Source organism: Oryzias melastigma, linkage group LG9 (assembly GCF_002922805.2).
Source record: "Oryzias melastigma strain HK-1 linkage group LG9, ASM292280v2, whole genome shotgun sequence".
Lineage (NCBI taxonomy): Eukaryota > Metazoa > Chordata > Actinopteri > Beloniformes > Adrianichthyidae > Oryzias > Oryzias melastigma.
The window spans coordinates 15,659,309-15,679,970 of record NC_050520.1 but is presented as its reverse complement, the minus strand read 5'-3'; the positions used below and the strand labels follow the sequence as shown (position 1 = coordinate 15,679,970).

At 42.0% G+C, this 20,662-nt stretch overlaps 3 protein-coding genes across 7 annotated transcripts in view; 2 read left to right on the top strand and 1 right to left on the bottom strand.

Annotated features, from left to right (window-relative positions):
• The first annotated feature begins 1,757 nt into the window (after window positions 1-1,757).
• Window positions 1,758-5,500, top strand: nipa2 (NIPA magnesium transporter 2). 2 transcript variants are annotated; one of them, XM_024278501.2, is made up of 6 exons: window positions 1,758-1,999; window positions 2,527-2,757; window positions 3,046-3,102; window positions 4,013-4,103; window positions 4,315-4,475; window positions 4,578-5,500. In XM_024278501.2, exons 2-6 carry the CDS (start codon window positions 2,619-2,621, stop codon window positions 5,222-5,224), a joined length of 1,095 nt encoding a protein of 364 aa, XP_024134269.1. In that variant the 5' UTR covers window positions 1,758-1,999; window positions 2,527-2,618; the 3' UTR covers window positions 5,225-5,500. The 2 variants fall into 2 exon arrangements, with proteins under 2 accessions (XP_024134269.1, XP_036069406.1); XM_036213513.1 differs by lacking the exon at window positions 1,758-1,999 and adding an exon at window positions 2,166-2,460.
• A 101-nt stretch (window positions 5,501-5,601) lies between these two features.
• cyfip1 (cytoplasmic FMR1 interacting protein 1) overlaps window positions 5,602-20,662 on the bottom strand; it is a 37,236-nt gene continuing 22,175 nt past the window's right edge. For 3 of the 4 annotated variants that reach the window (XM_024278500.2, XM_024278498.2, XM_024278497.2), the window contains exons 18-31: window positions 19,905-20,001; window positions 19,544-19,620; window positions 17,771-17,879; window positions 17,580-17,699; window positions 17,303-17,502; window positions 16,482-16,569; window positions 11,705-11,848; window positions 11,381-11,471; window positions 10,329-10,459; window positions 10,156-10,228; window positions 9,923-10,017; window positions 7,068-7,306; window positions 6,851-6,998; window positions 5,990-6,154 (exon numbers count right to left, since the gene is read on the bottom strand). In XM_024278500.2, the coding sequence (XP_024134268.1) occupies window positions 5,990-6,154; window positions 6,851-6,998; window positions 7,068-7,306; window positions 9,923-10,017; window positions 10,156-10,228; window positions 10,329-10,459; window positions 11,381-11,471; window positions 11,705-11,848; window positions 16,482-16,569; window positions 17,303-17,502; window positions 17,580-17,699; window positions 17,771-17,879; window positions 19,544-19,620; window positions 19,905-20,001 (1,777 nt within the window). Of the gene's footprint in view, window positions 6,155-6,850; window positions 6,999-7,067; window positions 7,307-9,922; window positions 10,018-10,155; window positions 10,229-10,328; window positions 10,460-11,380; window positions 11,472-11,704; window positions 11,849-16,481; window positions 16,570-17,302; window positions 17,503-17,579; window positions 17,700-17,770; window positions 17,880-19,543; window positions 19,621-19,904; window positions 20,002-20,662 lie in introns of all 4 variants that reach the window. The other variant, XM_024278499.1, reaches the window with a different exon arrangement.
• Window positions 12,173-16,488, top strand: LOC112150304 (fibronectin type III domain-containing protein 9). Its single transcript, XM_024278502.2, has 2 exons — window positions 12,173-12,518; window positions 15,426-16,488. The coding sequence occupies exon 2, from the start codon at window positions 15,497-15,499 to the stop codon at window positions 16,094-16,096; it is 600 nt and encodes a 199-aa protein (XP_024134270.1). The 5' UTR covers window positions 12,173-12,518; window positions 15,426-15,496; the 3' UTR covers window positions 16,097-16,488.

Sequence of the window (20,662 nt, the reverse complement as noted above, 5' to 3'; positions counted from 1 at the left end):
TAATGCAACCACAAGGGGACACTGCTCCCCTGTGCCGGTCCCAAGTCCGGATAAATGCAGAGGGTTTTTAGAAAGCCAAGTTAATCATTTCACCATGATATGTCCTTTGTTTTGATTTGTGTCTAGCTTCAGGAATGTCAAACATCAGGTTTCAAGTGCCGGCCTTCTGCTGGTTTTTCATAAATCTTGCCTTGTCTGCTGCTGATTACCTAGATCAGGTGTGTTTAGCCGTCTAGTAGCTTCAATGGCAGGTTCCAGAGTCAGAACTCTGTCTCCCCCTCTTGTCATTGGAGAGAGCCACCTCAGCATTACTAATGCACAACATCTCCCAGCTGCCCCAGCATACAATTCTCGGATGCTGCTCACCACTCGGTTACAAATCTGGGCGCCCTTCCCGGGGCAGTCAATAAACTTAATTCAGTGTGGGTCCTTCGGCAAGACCCTTCACACTACTGGGTAACTATATTGCCATGAGAGAACACAAATCTGGTCTTCCTCTGTGCCATAAAGCTCTCTGCCAAACCATCGAATCCGTGGAAGTTGATTTGCGGTGATTCTTGGTGGGATGTGCTGAAAAGTGAGCAACATTCTCATAAAACCTTAATTTTTTTGACAGGGGCTGTATGGTGAGCGCAGAAAGAGCGCCCTGGTTTTAGACCCGGCTGGGACTCTTCTGTGTGGAGTTTGCATGTTCTCCACGTGCATGCATGGGATTCCTCCAGGGACTCCAGCTGCCTCCCACAGTCTAAAAACATACAAGTGTGTATGGGTGTGTGATTGTGGCCCGGCCCGGTGCCAGATTGGTGACCCTTACCAGGGAGTACCCTGCCTTCACCCACAAGTAGCCAGGCTAGGGTCCAGCAGCTCCCATGACCCTTAAAAGGATAAAACAGGTTTAAAAGATGTAATGATTTTTTTTAAACTATGTTCCGGTAAATGTTCACCTTTTTTTAAAAATAATTTTACTTTGTTTTTGTACATTTTTGACAATTCTCACTTTTTTTAACCCTTTAATAGAGTGACGCCTAAACACAACATCTTTAACATACTGTAACTCTTCAACCGTTAAGATGATCATCGTAATTCCAGTAGATCTTGAAGGGGAAAAGTGGCACGAACCGGTTGAAGAGTTACAGTATATCAAAGAACATAAACACTGGTGCTCAGGTGTTAAAGGGTTAAGACTTTGTTCTTGTAGAATTGTGACTTTTTTCCAATAAATGTACTTTTTTTTTTTTTTACTAAATCTTGACTTTTTTCTACATACATTTACAATATTATTCTTATTAATGTGTACTTTTTTCCCTCATAATTTTACAACTTTGTTTTGATTTTTTAAACTTTTCTATTTACGACTCAATTCTAGTAACATTTCAACTTTTTTAACACAGTTTTATGACATAATCATCTTAAAAGATTCACCTTTTTTCGTCATAATTTCATAATTTTGCTCTCTTATTTTTTTTCCCATAGAATTTTAGGACTTTAATCCCCATTTTTTTAATGCACACTCTTTTCAAAATTTCCACAATTTTATTCTATTTTATTTTTTATGTTTGTTATTTCTGTGATGCTCTGTTGTACATAATGGCATCCCTTGAGGATATCTTTTTATGTTAATGGTGGAAACATAGTTCCATAGATTTGTACATGTTGACACGTTTTACCTTTAAATGTAAAGAGAAAAAAAACACTAAGAATCTTTTATTAGTTTGATTGTGGTTTAATGATTAATGTTGTGAGGCAGTCATCAGAGGTAAGTGATCCTCGGTAAATGATCTGTGTGATACTGGGTTTCAGCCGGCGGAGGGCTCACAGTTCAACGGCCGCGTCTGCTCTGACACGCAGAAGAAGAGCCTCGCCGTGCGGCACTCGTCTGGGCTGTCGGAACCAGGATGTGATGGTCGATAACGGAGCCAGAGAGTAGCACTCGGTGTCCGTCTTCCCCCTGCGAACTGCTTCTGTTTCTCGGGGAGGGGAACCGGCTGCTTCACCGCAGGTAGGAGAGCACTAAGATAGCAGGGGAACGTCTAGCTCGCGCGGTTAGCAAAGAAGCTAGCGCGGCTAATGTAGAAAGTTGTCTTTATTTCACGTCACTGTTGTACCAAACTGTGCCAGATAGGGGACGAGGAGCGGTTAAGAATTATTTTAGAGCCTCCTCGCCGAGCCGGTGACTAATTGAGGTTTGGTCGTAAAGCAGCCACACCTAGCTCAGGTGCCCAGGTTTGGCTTAAGGAGTGGCGGCGCGCACTCACTTCCTGAATTCCAAAGTCTTAAAATAAGTCAATTTACATAGGAGATGACGGCTTGCTCAATGCTTCGTATCTGCGGAACAATGGGCGGGCAGCCGGGCTGCTTGTGAGCCCTCACTCCGGGCGTGAGATCGCTGCTCTCTTCTCATGGATCCCCCGCTCATGTCAGGTCGCGGCTTCCCCGTTTGTAACGTCTCCTGTGGGCGCGGTAGGTCCGCCGGTCAGCTCGTGCTCTCCCTCCTCTCCAGTTGCTCATGGTTGTCTTTGCTTTCAGGTGTCTGGGCTGGCCTGGACTGTCCTCTGGGGCAGCAGCTTCCCTGCTTGCTGGTAAATGTGACGGAGCACACCAACGCGTCCAGCCTAACCATGGGTCAAGACCGGGGCAAGTATGACTTTTACATCGGCCTGGGACTGGCCATCAGCTCAAGTATCTTCATCGGAGGCAGCTTCATCCTCAAGAAGAAAGGACTTCTGCGACTGGCCAAGAAAGGATCCACCAGAGCAGGTACTGACCCACTCAAAAAGCACCTCAGAAGGGTTCATGTCAGGATTTCCTCCAGTCCAGCTCAAGTCAGACCAGTTGGTACAGCACTCCGTCATTACAGGCTTGTTTGCTCATGGGTGCAAGGCGTATGTCTGAGAAAATCATCTTTCCACGCCCAGCTAATCATTAACCACAATATTGCACTTGATCTTTGGCTTTTCCCAAACCAGAACTGTGTGTGTTTACATGCTGGTGTCATTGAAATGACAGGATTCGAGTGTAATAAAATGCTTGTATTTCTCTTCTCAGGCCAGGGTGGTCATGCATATCTGAAAGAGTGGCTGTGGTGGGCTGGTTTACTGTCAAGTAAGTTAAGATCGGTTACAAATGTAGTTATTTAAACATTTGATAAGCAATTGGAGGATTAGCTCCTTGAGATGCCACGTTGTTGTCACAAAAGAAATGTCAACAAAGTAGCTAACAAATCAAGAGAAACAGGCAGATATATCTCTGTTCGTTCAAGCAGAGAGCAATCAAAATTACTAATTTATTTTTTTGCTTCAATATTTTTAGTCTTTTTAGGATAAAGCTTGATTTGGTTTTATTCAGAACCAATTTATTATATTTAAATTGAGTCAAAGGCTATATTTGAGTTCAATTCCTCTCTATTGCCCTGGATTTTAAAAGCAATTTGGATTTTAAAGACAGCAAATATGATGCCACTAATTCCTCAACATAAAAAAATGTATTATACAAAGACTATTTATGAGTCCACTGTGTTATGATAACAAAAACTTGGAAATTTTATATGAAAAGAGTCATTTTTTTCCACATAAAAAATCCAAGACAATACATTCACCAATCTAGTTAGCATTGATGCACACTTTTGCAGAGATTTCTGGGACATTTATAGGGCACTGGATTTTGGATTTATAGATTCATACAGCTCTATAAAACCACAAATGCCCTTCATAGTGCATTAAGTAGTGAAGGAATTTGGACACAACCAAAATCTTGCTGCAGTGACTTGTAGATATTTGTGATGGTTGATTTGGAGCAATAGATAATAGTATCTTCCGCATAGAGTTCAATATTACATTTTGAACACCAATTCTAAATGCATTTGTATTTAGGTATAAATCTTGTAAAAAAAGAATCAGTTTTGGTGCAATTGCATTCTGTATTTTTTGAACTTTCCTAAAGCCATTCGTCCTGTCACTCAAGTTATTCTAATGTCTTTGCATTCTGAATAATGCATGTGTGGTAACTCTTGCAGTGGGTGCAGGGGAAGCAGCCAACTTTGCAGCATATGCTTTTGCTCCAGCGACTCTGGTGACGCCTCTGGGTGCCCTCAGCGTTCTCGTCAGGTAGTGAAATTTTCTGTCTTTGGGGGAAAGAAAAAAGGAGTTGCGCTTTTGTTTACATGTTGACATACGTGACCTGACTTATGTCGGGTGTGGCTGCCTGTCCTGCTGAGCTGCTTTTGTTGCATATGTCCCCTGTTCAAAGCGGCAAACTGCACCTGGTTTGTAAGCATTTGTGTGAGTCATGTCTGTCCTGTCCCAACAACTGTTGCAGTGCGGTGCTGTCGTCCTACTTCCTGACAGAGCGGTTGAACCTGCACGGGAAGCTTGGGTGCATGCTCAGTATCCTAGGCTCCACCACCATGGTGATTCATGCCCCGCAGGAGGAAGAGATTAGCAGCCTGGAGCACATGTCTAAGAAGCTGGTGGATCCAGGTACACAAGGATTCATGAGGGTGGATTACTCTGATGTTAGGGTTTTATTTCCTACTGGAAAAACCTGAATCTTCTCTGATCCTCCTTCTTTTCCACCTACAGGGTTTGTCGTCTTTGCCACTCTGGTCGTCATTGTGGCTCTCATCTTCATATTTGTAGTGGCGCCCCGCCATGGCCAGACTAACATCCTGGTGTACATCACCATCTGCTCGGTCATTGGGGCGTTGTCGGTGTCGTGTGTCAAAGGACTGGGCATCGCCATCAAGGAAGCCATTGCGGGGACAAACGTGGTGAAAAACCCGCTGGCGTGGGTCCTGCTGTTCGGCCTGATCGGCTGCGTGAGCACGCAGATCAACTACCTGAACAAGGCCCTGGACATCTTCAACACGTCCCTGGTGACACCCATCTACTACGTGTTCTTCACCACGTCGGTGCTCACCTGCTCCGCCATCCTCTTCAAGGAATGGGAACACATGGGTGCGGATGACGTGATCGGGACCCTCAGTGGCTTCATCACCATCATTGTGGGGATCTTCCTGCTACACGCCTTCAAAGACTTGAACGTTAGCCTGGCCACTCTGGCCGTGTCCATCCGGAAAGATGACCGGGCCTTCCCCGTCGCCAATGGCATCACCTCCCACAGCACGTACGAACTGGTGCATGAGGAGAACACAGAGGACATGGAGGAGAGAGAAATGGGTATGGCTTTTGATACCATTTCTAGAAGGAACGGCTCAATGGCCTCCTAGTTGGATCTTGGAGGAACTTTTTGGATTCAACCATGCTTCTAGACGTGGAACTCCTGTATGAGACAATCAACTGTGAGTGGAAGGGACCCCTGATGGACCAGTGGATTGTATTTGCTTTAATTCGCCTTTTTCAGAATATGACTGGTGTCGTATTCAGTTGCAGAACTTAATTTCATTCCACTGTAAAAAAGTTACTTCAAGAAATTATTTGTACATAAGTTTTCATACGCCTTCCTTTCTGTGAATCAAGTTTTAATATATTCTGTATGAAGTCCTGCTGACATAGACTTTAAGTGTGAAACATTGATTTGATTTTCATTAATGCCTTACAGAGGAAGGGGATAGTTTTTCAATTAAAAGCTCCTCAGACAAACCAACAGATTCTTAACATTTATTGAATGAAAACATCAACACAAGGCAAAAGTTTAACAAGTGTGAGTTTTCCCCTTCTCAGTTTAAAATGTTCTGCATGCATGTCTAACATCTGGAATGAAAACTTCCACCCAAACTCTTAAAACAAGTTAAAGCTGCACCACTGCAAACCCTTAAATACCCCTCCCATAAAACCCTTTCCCTCCCCGACCTGTAGCGTTCTGCAAGTATAAAACGGAACAGTTCATCCCAAAGTGGCAGGATATATTCTTTTCAGGTAAGGCACGTGTGAATACAAAAAAAATATATAAATTCTGACAGAAAAAATTGGGCCATCTTCTTAAGATGAGCGGGTCCCGATGGAAAACCAGAAGAGTTCCACGTTTGGCGTGCTCAGCTGCTGGCCAGCGACTGGTGTATGGGCGGCTGGAAGCATCGGACGTGTTCCACCGGCATGTTCTCTCCGTCTCCAGACTTCATGTACTTGTTCAGGATCCCAAAGATCTCGTTGTTGAGGACTTGGAACTTGCGGATTCGGTCAACCATTTTCTTTAGAGGCTAAAAAATGCATAAATTAGAAAAAAATGTTTATAATAGCAAAACTATTTTAGGAGTTGCTCTTATGAAAAGCCATTGACTGTCAAAAAGAACTGGACTGAGTGTGATGTCACCCATAGGAAATGACTCACTTCTGGCTCCAATGCAATCAAGTCAATTCAGCTGGTGCCATGTTGGACCCAGACAACGTCAGTAAGCAATGATTGGTCAGAGTATTTGTTTCTATGGCAACCACTCTCACCAATCAGGAGTGAGCTTGTTTGAAGTCCACACCCTTGCTAATCCTAATTTAGTTTTATGTTTTTTTCTGTAGTACATGGTATTCAAGTTATGAACTGGCCAATCAAATGCCTTAAAAGTATGCTCTGCCTGCTTCCAACAAGCTCACTCATGATTGGCAAGAGTGGTTGCCATAGAAACATTGGTTTAGACCAATCACTGCATTGTAGAAAAAAACAGGAGCAAGTCATTTTCTATAGGTGATACCACACTTAATCCAGTTCATATATATAGTCGATGGGATAAATATTTCATCAGGGATGTGTTAGGGCTCATCTCCAAACCCAACCCACAGAAGATGCTCATGCAGACTAAGCGATGCTTCCACGGGTTAATGAACATTTGCTGGAGAAGTATAAACTTTTTTCAAATCAAAATTCTAAGACAGGTCATGTAAGGCTGCTCCTCCAAACTCACCACACTCTTGATGATCTCGTCTTTGCCGTCGTGCTTCTGCACCTTGAGAAGGTGGTAGCTGAAGTCGAGGATGTCAAAGCGCCTCTGCTGGCCCAGCAGGGCAATGATCATGCAGCCGGCCCAGTGGAGGCCGTCACCGAAGCACCGTCTGCAGGACAGGAAGGTGTTGAGTGAGTGAAGAGCTGAAGGATGTCGCATCGCATGCTGCTGCACTCACTCCACGGTGAACTCGTTGGCTCCCACAGGGATGCAGTACACAAACTGCATGGCGCTCCAGAGACGGTGGAACTCCACACACTCGTCTACGTGCATCACACCATTGGTGGGCAAAGGCCCACGCCAGATGGGGTCGTCCAGGAAGCCTCGTACACGAGTCAGGATGACTTCGAACATGGACAAGCCGCAGCAAAGCCTCTCCTTGGTGAGCAGGTCGCCCTCACGAGCGATGGCTATTTGCTACAAGAGAAGCACACGTATAGTAAAAATCTACAACCCATTGACTCTATATATAAAGAATCACAGTGATGAACTAACAAACGGATCAAGCGCTGGCAACCCTTGAACTTGTGCAGAAAATGGATACCAACTTGGAGAGACTTTCTGCTCAGGTTGAAGGGTCTAAATTTCCCACAACTTGGTCCATGAAAAATTGCCTCAAGACTCTGCGAGACCCGCCATGGATACAACCAGCAGACAATAGATCCTTTTCACGTGACGCCACACATCGCCGGAAAAGGCAGAGTCGCTTCCGGTTCATATTGTTTAGAATGGGACAGCTGACTGCTGAACGATTTTTAAAGCAATTTTACATAAACAATAAAGGGTAACCTAACCAACTTTAACTGAAATTTGTACAATAGTTACTGTATAAATGTCTTATGTGGTTGTTTTTGTTTCCTCCTCTTAGATCGTTCACAAACCAGTACAAATGTCAGTAATCCTGCCTCAGTGCCTGTAGAAGGCAGCAGCTGCTGCAGCTCAGCTACTTCCCCAAATTCTATGGATGATATTAAACGAGTCCTGGATTATTTTTTTTTCTGACAACTCTGTTAAAGTTAGACGAAGGTTACAAGTACTTCACTGAATTCAGGTTGTTTGATTATGAAGGTAATTCTGATTATATTCTTTTAATCTGTGCAAATGCTAACGCTAGCATTAGCTTTGGCAATGAAGACGTGGTGTAGGAGATCTTTTCTCACCAGTTAAAAGTTGCCTAAATTTTCTTTCTCAAATAGTCATTGTAAACAGAGCAAAAGTCAGACAATCCCAGCGGGTCTGACATTAAAGTCAAACTTATTCCTGTTGTAATGTTTTCTACTGCGGTCAGTGAGCTGCTGTTAGCTCAGCCGTCGTTCTAACATCGCTTCTCTGTGTTTTTGTTCACAGCTGTGTCAGATCTCCAGGTAAATAAAGGTAAAACATGATCAAATTAATTGGAAGCTGTTGCCAAAAATATGAAAGTGACTATTTGCACGTAATATTATAAAATACGTTCGCCCAGAGATTCTTTTTTTACTTGGCCGCTCTTACTTTGAAATTTTTGAAAGTGAAACTAGGAGGGTCGATAGCTGCTCTGAACATGTTTACTGAGCCAAACCATTCCTGTTTTTACAATGACCTCAGGCTTATCTTGACTTCAGCATACATACTAATCCCCTCTGGTACTCAGACTGGAGTGGGCAGCGCCCCCTATGCCTGCAGCCCCTGGAGCGGTGCACTTGTAGTTCTCCCCCTCCCTCATACCCTGTCCTAACAACTCGTATCACGTGTACCGTTATTGTTTTGTGCTTCTTTTTCTAAACCCATACTCTGCACCTTCTAGAGCAGAGTAAAGATGTAAGTTCTTTTTTTTTTTTTTTTTCCACTGCTGATCCCCTTATGTACTTTGCCTCCCCCTTATCTCCCCCTCTACAAAACATGTCAGTTCATTGTAATGTACTTCTAGTGTTACAATGGCAATAAATGCTTCTGATAAATGAGAACTAGACTGAGTGACCCCTCCCCTCCTCACATCCCAAACAGGAAGTGCTTGCTGGATCCAAGAAGCTACATCTACTTCTTTAGAGAAATAAACAGCAATTACTCAGTTGTTAGATTTGTCAGAATAATATTCTTGCTCTGATACAATTTTTCTTTTGTACTTGCTAATCCTGATCTTTTTTTCCAAGATAATTTTTCTATGGTGCAAGTTGTTCCAAGTTATAAACTGACCAATCAGATAATCAGATGCCCCGAACATTCAAAATGTTTGTCAGATTTCGTAAAGCCTGCTTTCAAGTGGAAAGCTACGTACAAACGGGAGATGTGACCGCCGTTCAAGAACGCACGGAATGCGGGTTATTGAATCCGTGTTTGGCATAGTGTTCACACTGGATGTAGTTACAAGATACACTGCATGCACTCACAGTTGGTGAGAAATGTCAGAGCGGTGCAAATCTGGTAAATCTCGCTCCAGACTTTTTCTTTTACTGCTCAATTCCAACATATGAAAGACGTGATGTCATAGAATTCCAGATGGGCACAAACTGTAAATATTTATTTCTCCACCATGCTCAATTTTTAAATGGTTTGCACTTAAGTGTTTTGAATGGAATGCTATGTAAGCATTGCTACCGAATCATAGTTCCTGATTGGTCAAAGTTCAACCAGTTTAGCTTTTACTATGGGATCAGTTTTAACGCGTTTTGTATGTAGAGCCGGAAAACAAAATTAAAAATGTTGCATAGCAACACACGTGCACAAGAGTTTGGAATGAGGAAGCCCTAAACTCGCATATACCCAGTTTACATTGACTTATCATTGGAATTGGTTGTTCTAACATGCGTTTCTATGCATGATGTGAATGTAGCAATAGGGGTGTGGCATTCCAGCAAGCTCGCTCCTGATTGGTGAGAGTGGTTCCCATAGAAATGTTGACTCAGACCCACTCAGTCTGGTTCCAACATGCTAGCATTTGTATAGCGGAAAAATGGTAACTGAATTGACCTTGTTTAGTTGGAAATGAAAAGTGTGATGTCACACTCACTCTGTCCAGTTCTCATATACAGTCGTTTCTTTAACTTATCAGAGTACCTGTGGAGTCCCAAGCCGCTCTATAAGTGGAACCATGTGCAGAGCCGTGTATTTGGTTTCCAGGCGTTTCATCTTAGCCTCCAGCCGTTCCCCTTCTATACAGCAAGAAAGAAAAACACAAGACAAATGGTAAACATTCCATTCCTTCATGTTCATTTTTTATTTATTTTTTTTTTACATCGAGAACAGACTTCACTTGGAATAAAGTGGGTTACACGGTATCCTGTATTCACCTTTGACGTGGACTCGTGGAAGAATGTTCTGGAAAGGTGCAGCATGCAGCAAATCACAGACTTCTTCCTGAGACTTAAAGGATTGAAACAACAAACACGTGAAACACGGAAAAGGTACGAGCAGAGGCGTCAGCCTGCGTCCCAGAGCAGCCGCGCTTCTTCAGCATCCTCACCAGGCTCTGCTCACACAGCAGGCAGAACAGGAGGGCGTTTCCCACCTCCCTCAGGTTCTGGAAGCACACCGTCTTCAGCTCGGCATACTCAACGATGTCCTTCAGCTGGTGGTGAAAGAACTCCAGGATACCTGAAAAACAAACACCGTCATTGATCGTTTGAACACCTAAAATCACACAAGCAGAGTGACGACCTGATCTTCACAAACTTCAAGCACAAGGTATATTTTTTTGTTGTTTTATTATGATGCATACAATAATAGAAACTTAGCACATGATTTTTATAGAAATGCAAATTTTGATCTGCATTATTATATTATTAGTACAACCAATCTATGAGATGATGGCAGCAACACAATAATAGCCAAGCTGGAAGATACTTATCATGGAACTTTTTTCTTTCCGACTACATCGAAACTGGAGGTCAAAGTTCTGCTGATGAAATCACTGTTGCACAATAAAACCTGTTGAGCAGCAGTCTTTGCTCACGTTTTTTTACACCATTTTTACCAACAATACACCTCATGCAGGACATTCAAGGAGAGGTGTTCCTGATCACATTCTTAACCTAGAGAAGATGCCACACAAGTCCCCCCCTCCTCATCACATGTTGGCTAAAAGGTTTCGGATTTGAGAACTTCTACTAGAGGCTGTGAAGATGCTGCTGAAAGATAGAGGTAGAGCTTCAGAGTTTTTTAGGTGCGTCCTGGAGTCTTAAAAGGCTCAGGAGTGGTTCTTTCCACTCTGAGAAACAACAAATCGAGCTCTGATGACATCATTTCAGGTTATAGTTGAACATCAGTCTACAGCAGAGCTGCTCCTCGTTTGTCCGCTAATGACTGGCTACGGTGGCCATTTTGGTCCAGTTATTTTACCTCCGTAGCGGATCGTATTCAGACAGGAATTTTGGAGTGAACTGCAGATCATTCCAGTTGGGTTCAAGAGTTTTCCTGGTCCAGGAATGTTTCCTGTCTGAATCCACCCTAACATTAATTTTTTATGCAGTGGATTTAACCAACAAAGAGCAGATATAAAGGGACCCGTCTACGCACCGGGGGAGCCGTACTCATGCCGTGGAAGCCTGCAGATCTTGGGCATCACTTCCATCAAGGTCTTCACATACTGAAGGATGGTGCCTTGAAGCTGCAACAATGAAAGAAAAGGAAAACATTTTTAAGTTGTAACAAACTTTTAAACAATGATGACAAATAATGACCTAAAGATACTATTATTTAACCAGTGAGTTTCTTTTTAACAAAACAAAATAAAAGGGGCCTTATGGTTAAAAAAAAAAAAAACATCCCCCAAAAAGAGGCATGTCCAAAATCTGCAGGGATCTAAAAGATTTTAAGCTCGACTGCAGCTGCTGCACTCACCAGGCTTTTAACCACCTTCAGCAGTTCCTCCATCACCACAGCGATGCCCTGGTAGCCCAGCAGTCTGCACATGACCTTAATGTGCGAAGGTCCCAGGAAGTTTCTGTAGGAGCTGAAGATGCTGCTGTACGCCATGTTTAGTGTCTGCACACAGAGACAGATGTGGGAAAAACTTCAGAAGCTGAACTTCACTCTGTAGGTGGCGACACACCAGATCCAAGACAAAACCCTGTTTGTTATTATATCAGGGCTGCATGGTGGTGTAGTGGTTAGCACTCCAGCCTCACATCAAGACGAACCGGATTCAAATCCCAGCTGGGACCTTTCTTAGCACATTCTCTCCATACATGTGTGGGTTTTCTCCAGCTTCCTCCCACAGTCCCAAAACATGCTTCATAGGTTGATTTACACCCCTAATTGTCCCTAAGTGTGTATGTTGGCTTGTGTGGCCCTGCGACAGACTGGCAACCTGTACAGGGTGTATCCCGCCTTCACCCAACAGGAGTTGGGATAGGCTCCAGCTACTCCATGACTTCAAGAAACTAGTAAGTTGTAACCAGTTTGGATGCATTTCTTTTCCTTAACATGCACAGAACTGTCTGCAGCTCCCTCCTGCAGGCAGCCAGCTGGAGCTGCTGCTCTAATCCACGACGCTCTCTCTAGAGCAGCAGCAGAGATAAAGACACGCCGCTGATCTCTGCCTCAGTCGGGTGGATGAAAGCTCCACGCAGCATCACGGCTCCATCAGGGATGGTGGACTACGCGACCGACTGGCAGCAGCAGATGATCTGAACATTGACACGCTGTCTTCCAGGTGAGTCCTGGTTTTTTCCCTAATATTTTGTTTTCTTTACGTTTTGTTGCAAAACACAGTTTTGTAATGGCAAACGACCGACAACTCCATGTTGCACAAGCAAAAGAAATTACAAATGCAAAAAGCTGCAATAAACAATTTAAGCCAAATGCAAATTTAAACGTTTTTTTATACATTTAAAAAGTGCTTGTGAGGAAACAGAAGAGATTTTTACGGGAATACAAACACAAGGTTACACTTTGTTCTGTAGGGTGATGAAATTTGGAACGATAATCAAATACAACTTTAAATACTTTCAAATCTATAAATTGAAGCCTCACTTTAAAAAAAATCTACTGTTACCTCATTGATCTTTACGTCACACTGGATGTCATTAGAGAGAAATGGATGAACTTTAAATCTCTTTCGTGATCAAATCTGGCAACATCCTGAAACTTCTCCTTGATTTTATTCAATGAAACGAGAAGTTTTCCGTGTTTCTTACAACCAGGCGTAGAGAAACACGTCTGGAGGGTCTGAACGGCTGGAGGTTGAAGGGTCAGCAGCTGCTTGGTGTCAGCAGCAGCACAGACGAGCCTCTGAATCCGTCCTGCATTATGTCATCTCCAAACCCAGATAATCCTTTGTACTGCTCTGATAATTCCTTGACAGATATAGATATAGTTCTCTTCTTTGTGAGGTCATCGCGAGCGGCTGGATGCCCAGAGAGTCCCAGTTTGGGATGGAAAGAACAATTTGGGCAGAACTCTTGAATCAAGTCATAACATAGGAGTTTGCAGTTAAATCTGCGCTCAAACGGCATGAGATAATAGACTCCAGTACTCTACTCTGTAATAGAAGAGGGGCATATAAGACTCTTATGTTTGTACTTTTTGTTCTGTTTCTGCACTATTATAAAAGTAAAAGTTTTGGATTCATGTCCATCATGTATTGATTACTCTGACTGGGCTTCCTTAAACTTAAAATTAATTTACTTGGACTTCTGATTATTCAAAATGTACTAAGATTTTACCTCAAATAAAGCGATTTGGTTTACTGCCCATACTCTTTGTGAAGTTTCAAAATCATTTTCAAAAAGCCTTTTTAGAAAGTAAAGCAGGAAAGTTTTTACCAACTTTTTGCTCAAAAAAACCAAAACAGCAAAAACAGAATTATGGTCTTGAAGGAAACATTAACTTACAACTTAATAAAACTCACTGAAATTATTTGTGTATAATTGTGGTTTAAAACAAAAAAGGTCACCATCGAAAGGAAACAAAAAACCGTACAATTGTGTACAGTTCTTCATAAACAATGAACTACAACAGCGAGGTTTTGCATGGAAATGTAACCCAGTTTTTGCAGAAACCCAAAGATTTCTGATTGTCTAAAACATCAGAAGGAAATGTGAACTGCAGAGTGAACAGATGCAGCACCTGGTGTAAAACTGACCATATCTGTCTCACTGCTTTGTACTCCATCTAACTCCTTGTATTTAACATGTGATTTTACTGAGATAGAATGACTTTTTTTAGGACAACATATCTCAAAATATTTTGTTTTTAAGTTAAATATTACTATAAAGATCCAGGTTAATAAAATGTGTAGTTACGGTTTAAACCACTGAGTTTTCCATCAAATCAAACAATTTGGGTAGAAACTAAACGTGTCAAGACGAGCCGTTTAGTAAGATTCAAGGTTTCTACATTTACATTTAGTTTAATAAATAAAAAAAGGAGATTGTGCTTCAAGTGACTTTACCGACTATTTTAGCAAACGTGTTTTTTATTTTCAGCACTTTTTAGAATATATTTGGAGCATTGATGACCTCACCAGTTAGATTATTTTTGATTTAAAATTTCTTTCAGTTTAATACAGAAATGTCTTGAAAAGTTAGAGATCAACAGTCGAGTATAATTCACCTTTCTGCATTAACATATCTATATTTTGAATAGAAGAATGATGCATTTCTCAGAAAATGTTTCAACGACAGCATTGTGCCTGAAACAGGTTTGACTGTGCTGGTTGGGCGGTTTGATGAAAGCTTCAAATGCCTCCTCACACTTTAAAGATCCACTCTGATAGAAGTGGTGCTTTTGGTGTTTCTAACACGTTCTTGTGACGTTTTCCTGATAATGGAGGAGTTTTTTAAAATGAAAATTAAGCTTAAAATAGCATTTCTGAGTATGTCTTTATTCAAATCCTCGTCAATCAGGAGCAGATAAAAAATGGTGTTTGAAAAAAATTGTATTTGTTATGTAGAAAATATTACTGGGCCACAAGGACCCTGCTCTAAGTAATGGGAAGGGGGGCGGGGTTTCTCTGCGCCAACAAGCCGACCTACAATTCAGAGATGAACTTCTAATGAACTCTTGCAGAAACTATGTCCCTGAAAACAACAGTTTTGTTTTTTTTTAATTCTGGCTATTGTTGGAGCCATTTGGCTGAAATGAGACTGATTATTATATTTCATGCAAGCATGCACCTGTCATTCTTTGACCACACAGCCGTTCTGGCCTCTCATTGGTTAAGATGCATTTTGGTAGCAGCCGTGTCTTTTTATTGGACTTTAGTTGGATTTATCGTCGTTTTTAGTACATTTTTGGGCTTTTAAAGATATTTTTTCTTTGTCACTCTTTAAGAAAGTGCAAGAACATAAATTGCATAAAAAAGGAAGAACAACAACCATTTTTTTGCTGAAGCGTGTGTCGAGACAGTTTCTGCTAGCCAAGTTATCTGAATGTAACTCTAACAGCAGTTACAGCTATAAACAGTGTAATTCTAAATTAAAGACAACTGGAAACGCCTTTCAAATAGATCAAAAAATGATCGGATTGCGATTTTAAATCTTCAGGTTTCCACTTAAAACCATCAAACGTGTGATTCCTGCAGAGGGAAGGAGGGCCTGACCGTGTTCATCTTTTCCAGGTCTTTTTCTGGTGCTGGATAAAGGAAACAGAGTACAGAGGAAGCTTCAGCCCCACACACAGCTCCTCACCATGGGGGTAACGGTCTACAACATCTCCTCCACCTCAGTCAGGGTGAGCTGGCCGCCGTCCCCCATCTGCCGGGACACCTTCTACAGCGTCATGTACGACCCCAACTGGAACAGCCTGATCATGGGCTACAAGCGCAAAAGCTTCAAACACGAAGAGCGCATCCCCGTCAGTCAGACCAGCACGCACCTGGCCAACCTGCTCCCCCTGACCGCATACTTCCTGTGCGTGACGTGTCAGGCCGCCGATCCGGTGCGGGAGCAGTGCAAAGTGTTCAGCACTCTGAGTGAGAGCAGCGAGACGCACGACCGGGGCGGCTGGGAGCACATGGCGGGCGTCTGGCTGACCTGCTGCCTGCTGCTCCTGATTGTCGCGGGCCTCCTGGTGTGGGGGTGTCTCCACAGCACGTGCCCCTTCCCCGGGCGAGCCGCCGACAGCTGCCCGGTGGTGACTAACGTGAGCCGGCAGAACAGGTCTGCGTCGGCTCACCTCTTCCCCCCCAGGAGCAGCAGCGAGGACAGCATCAAGCGCGCCGCCGCCATCCAGCCCCCGCTTATACAAGCGCACCCACCGACTGGTAATTACCCAGAACACGAGAGCTGAGGATGCTCGCTAAGCTGGCTGACAGCGAGCCAGCATTAATCACTGGATTAAGGTCATTGTAGCATTGTTCATCCGAGCAGGAAAAATCATGATTCAGAGGAATCAGAAGATCAGGAACGCAGCACCTCTCCGGGTTTTTTTTTTAGAGAGGAAAACAACACATTTGCTCTTTGAAAAACGTTGTAAACTTTGTGCTCACACTTCTCCCCCTTTCAAACTATCCCACTTCCTGTTTTAAAGACAATGCCATCATCACAACCTCAACGTGTGCTTGTGTACAGCTGGCAGTGTTACGGCACCAGTAAATACGCCCGAAAATCCCTCACAAGCCAAGAGAATAAAAGTGGAAATCTGTGGGATTGATTTGCAGCGGAAATGTTCTCACCTTTGACCCGTGCAGATACTGAGGCTGGGCATTAGAAGGCTTCTCCCGCTGGATTTCCTGCGAGAACGTCAGCTCGGTGCGCACAAACCTGAGGGGAGATTATTCAAACACATGTCGCTGCAGCATCAGCCAAATAATGGACGCAAAAATCTTCTTAAGCTGCATCAGAAGTCCAAAAACAAAGTATTAACTAACCTAAAAATAAATTCTACGCCTTTGTATTTAACAGATAGAAGGAACAATAGCAGATGTCTGATCGAGGCTGGGTCACGTAAAACCACACTAATACTGGAGATTACAAATTTAATGCACAGTTTCATACATAAAAACGCTTTAATGTAAAACTGTAGTTATATATTTTTAAGCTTTGACTTATCTGTAAACAAAATCAAATTCTGAATAGATTTAATTGAGTCTCTGCTGATCCTTGAATACTTAAAACATCTGGAAAAACAGAAAACTCATTTCACTTTTAAGGGCAATGTTGGATTTTTTTCCCATTAACGTGCTCTATTTTTTGAAAATGAAAACTATGTATTTTTTCAGTAAAAAACTCTTTAATTTTTAATTGTGCAATTCCTCATAACCATAAAGAACATAAAGTCTCTGCTGAGCCGGACAGCCGCCTTTGCTTCTGCAAAATATTTGCATTTATTTGTATGAAGCCGAGCGACTTTACATGACCTTCCTCTGGTTTTGGTTTTAAAACGATGCAAAGCAGCAGCTTCTCTCCCAGCTTCTTGTTATAATTTTTATTACAGAAATAGCAAAGATACGGGCCAGATTTCCCCAAACCGGGTTTGGATCTGTCAGTTTTTCACCTGTTGGTGGAACCGTTGTAGCAGTAGTTGGGCAGGAAGTCGTAGTTGAGCTCCCAGAAGACGTGCAGCGTTATCCTGCCGTAAGGGGCCGACACGTTGTGGTTGGCCTCGCGGAACATGGCGTCGAAGCTGTCCAGAGTCAGGAACTTGCTGAGGAGCTTGTGTGTCATGCGGTTGACCTCCAGAAGACCTTCCAGTTCCTGCAGAGAAAGATCCCTGCAGTTACTTCCCAGATCCAGAGCAGCACACCAACTGAATGACGCTAGTGCTAGCATACCATTATGGAGGAGAGGTCCTCGCTCTCGAAGCGATTGATGGCCAGCTCCATGGATTTGTAGAGCGCAGAGGAAACCCTCTGAGTGATGAGGCGGTTCAGATCGATGGAGCGTCCCAGGAGCTGAGGCGGGAGAGACGAACACTCAGCCATGGCAAAGCCAAGTAAAACTGCACGAGTGGCAAAGGACCAACCTGGACGTGGCGCTGCTTCAGCAGAGTCTCGTAGCGGTTGGAGCTGGGCCAGGGAATGTTGGTGCCCTGGTTCTTACAGTCAGTCCTCAGTCGTTTGTCCAGCAGGAGACTGAGGGGTCAAAAAACAAACTGTGAATCAAACTACTTAATTAAAAAAAACACTAAGAAGAAAAAAGGAAGCATCTGTTTACTGGAGTGAAATGAAAAAGACCAACACACTGCAAAAACATCACCAAGTACTAGTTTCTAGTTTTAGATATCTTTACACTGATTTAAGAAAAAAATAACTTAATATATCAACTTTTAGTAATTTGTTAAAACTAGTTTTAAGACAAATCTTCAAAAAAATCTTAATTTAAGTAATTTCTCTAATGAAACACGTTCTCAAATCCTTTTGACATCATAAAATGTATTTTTCGAGTTTTGTTTTAATTGGTCTACAACAGGGATGGAAATCTCCAGCCCTCAAGGGCTGTGGTCCTGCCTGTTTTCCAACATACTCTGCTCTAGAATGTTCTCATTGGCTAAAAAAACATCTGAACCAGGTAATCAGTCATAGATGACAATGTAGGGCTTAGATTTCTGGAAATCATGCAGACACAGCAGCCCCTGGAGTTGCCCATCCCTGGTCCAGAAGGAAGAATAGTTGTCCTAAAATAGAATTTTTTTTTGTAAATGGCCGTATTAAAGTATGCTTAAAGTATAAGTGTGTACATAAATACATGTACCTACTTTAAAGTTAGGAAAACTTTCTTTAGCAAAACACACTTATTTTAAGGCACAATATTCCAATTACCAGAGTAATATGTCTAAATATGAGTGTTTATGGAAAATGTCAAGATGAAGTTTTGTCTCAAAGATCCACTCCAATGACTTTGGTGTTTCTAACATGTTCTTGTGACATTTTTCTCATTATAGAGGATATATATAAAGAAAATTAAGCCTAAAATTGAATTTCTGAGTATTTCTTTATTTAAATTGTAGTGAATGAGGAGCAGATGAAGAAAAATGCAGTTTGAAAAAGCTTGTAGTTGTAATGTAGAAGCCACAACTGCAGGTCATTCTGAGGCATTCACTTGTAGACAAATAGATCCATGTACGTCGTTGTTTTCTGGCCTGAGCTGGAATCTGGATCAAAACTGTACAGCTGGATGGCTCAGATATTGCTCCTCATTTTGGTTGCATCACTCATGTTAGGTTGGGGTTGTGAGGGGCGGAAGAGATTGTTAACATACGGGTGATGGGGAGTGGGGGCGGTCCTTCCCACAACTCTGAGGTGAATTTCTAGTGAACTACTGGGGTTCTGCAGAAACTATGCCATAGAAAAACTGTAACTTCTTCATAAAAATACTTTCAACTGAATACAATCCTGCTGTGTGTAAAATTGTTATCCGAACCACAGCAGCAAAGACAGAACTGAAATCTTTAGGAAATGATTTAGGGGGAGAGTTTCCCAAAAGGATGAGCTTTCAGTATGATCAGAATAAACTGAATAAAAAACAAATATATCCACTTTTCATCTCCATTTTCACCAGAATCATCCAAAAATAGAAAATAAACTAAGGTGAGAATGGTGCAGCTCAAGAGCAGCTTCAACTTTTAGACTTTTAAAAATATATTTACCTATTTTCTTGTAGCTCAGTTTATTAAGCCATTTCTTTGGCCATAAACTGGGTATTAAGTGTGTGCAGGAAGATTCAAGGATGTTACATATGTAACGCAAATATGCTTCCAACAGATATGAAACAAGAGATATGAAAATGAGACTCCCACCTTCCTGCCAGGATCTTGTAGTAGGCAAATATCTGATCAGCCAGCTTGTAGACAAACTGATCGAAGCACAGGTTGACCTGAAACACCAAGCAAAGAACACCTTGATGATGTATGTGCAGGTCTTTTAGAGGAGATTGTCATCCTTTACGCTCCACAGAAACAAAGCAACAACGTCAGACGCATTTCTATGACATCATGTAATCACAGGAAATGTGGCCACATAATGTGATGGCCGCGCAACGGGGATTAATGCGGATTAATGTTAAGGATGGCCACAATGCAAACACACTTAAAAAGGGGGCAAGCAGATTTAAGATGGGATTAAATGACCCAGTATGCCCATCAAATTAGAATCTTTTACCTCAGCCTCGATCTCATCATACAGGAACTGCTTCTTGAATTTGGTCAGGGCGTAGTGAGCACTGTCATTGTACAGATCCAGAGGATACAGCACATACCTGCAAAGAAATAACAAAACAAATTTAATATTCTGATATTTATAGGTTTAATAAACAAAAAGGTGTGGGCATTCATGCAAACAGTACAAATGAATAATTACGTGTTGGTTGAGTGACAGAACAATAGACGATCAATAGATTATTTTAATCCAAATGACGTTTTTTAGACTTTGAAGGCAGTTTGGTCACATTTCATCAAAGCCTCCAATAGGGAGCAAATTAATAATTTGGTTTTCACTAAAACCAGAGGCTGGATTAGGAAAATGTCTGCTATCCTTTCCGAACTGTCCTCACATGAACCTGAAATTCAAAAAATGAATTTTATCTACTATATTTTAGCAACAAACTTCCTCAACATTTAAGGTACTTTTATTTGAGCTTTAAATATTGAGATTGTATTGTATTTTATTGTGTTTCCTGAAAACCTGAACTTTTTTGTACAGAATAAATATTAATGTAACTGTAACTGTAAGGTATAATAAACTGAATGTTTTATTTCAGAGTGCTGAACTTCATTGAGTGATAATTATTTTGACAGATACAGTTTCAGGAACCCTTTGGAATTATTTGGTTTTATGCATAAACTGGAGACAAGATAAAATTGTGTAAATGGTGTTTAAAATGGTGTAATTTAAGAAGGTAATGTTTTCTCCATTGTCGT

Excerpts from the sequence above, each read along its gene's own strand:
- LOC112150304 (XM_024278502.2), top strand. The coding sequence starts at position 15,497 with ATGGGGGTAACGGTCTACAACATCTCCTCCACCTCAGTCAGGGTGAGC.
- nipa2 (XM_036213513.1), top strand. The coding sequence starts at position 2,400 with ATGGATCCCCCGCTCATGTCAGGTCGCGGCTTCCCCGTTTGTAACGTC. Across the intron at positions 3,103-4,012 it reads GTGGGCTGGTTTACTGTCAA|TGGGTGCAGGGGAAGCAGCC; the intron begins GTAAGTTAAGAT and ends TAACTCTTGCAG. Across the intron at positions 4,476-4,577 it reads TAAGAAGCTGGTGGATCCAG|GGTTTGTCGTCTTTGCCACT; the intron begins GTACACAAGGAT and ends TTCCACCTACAG.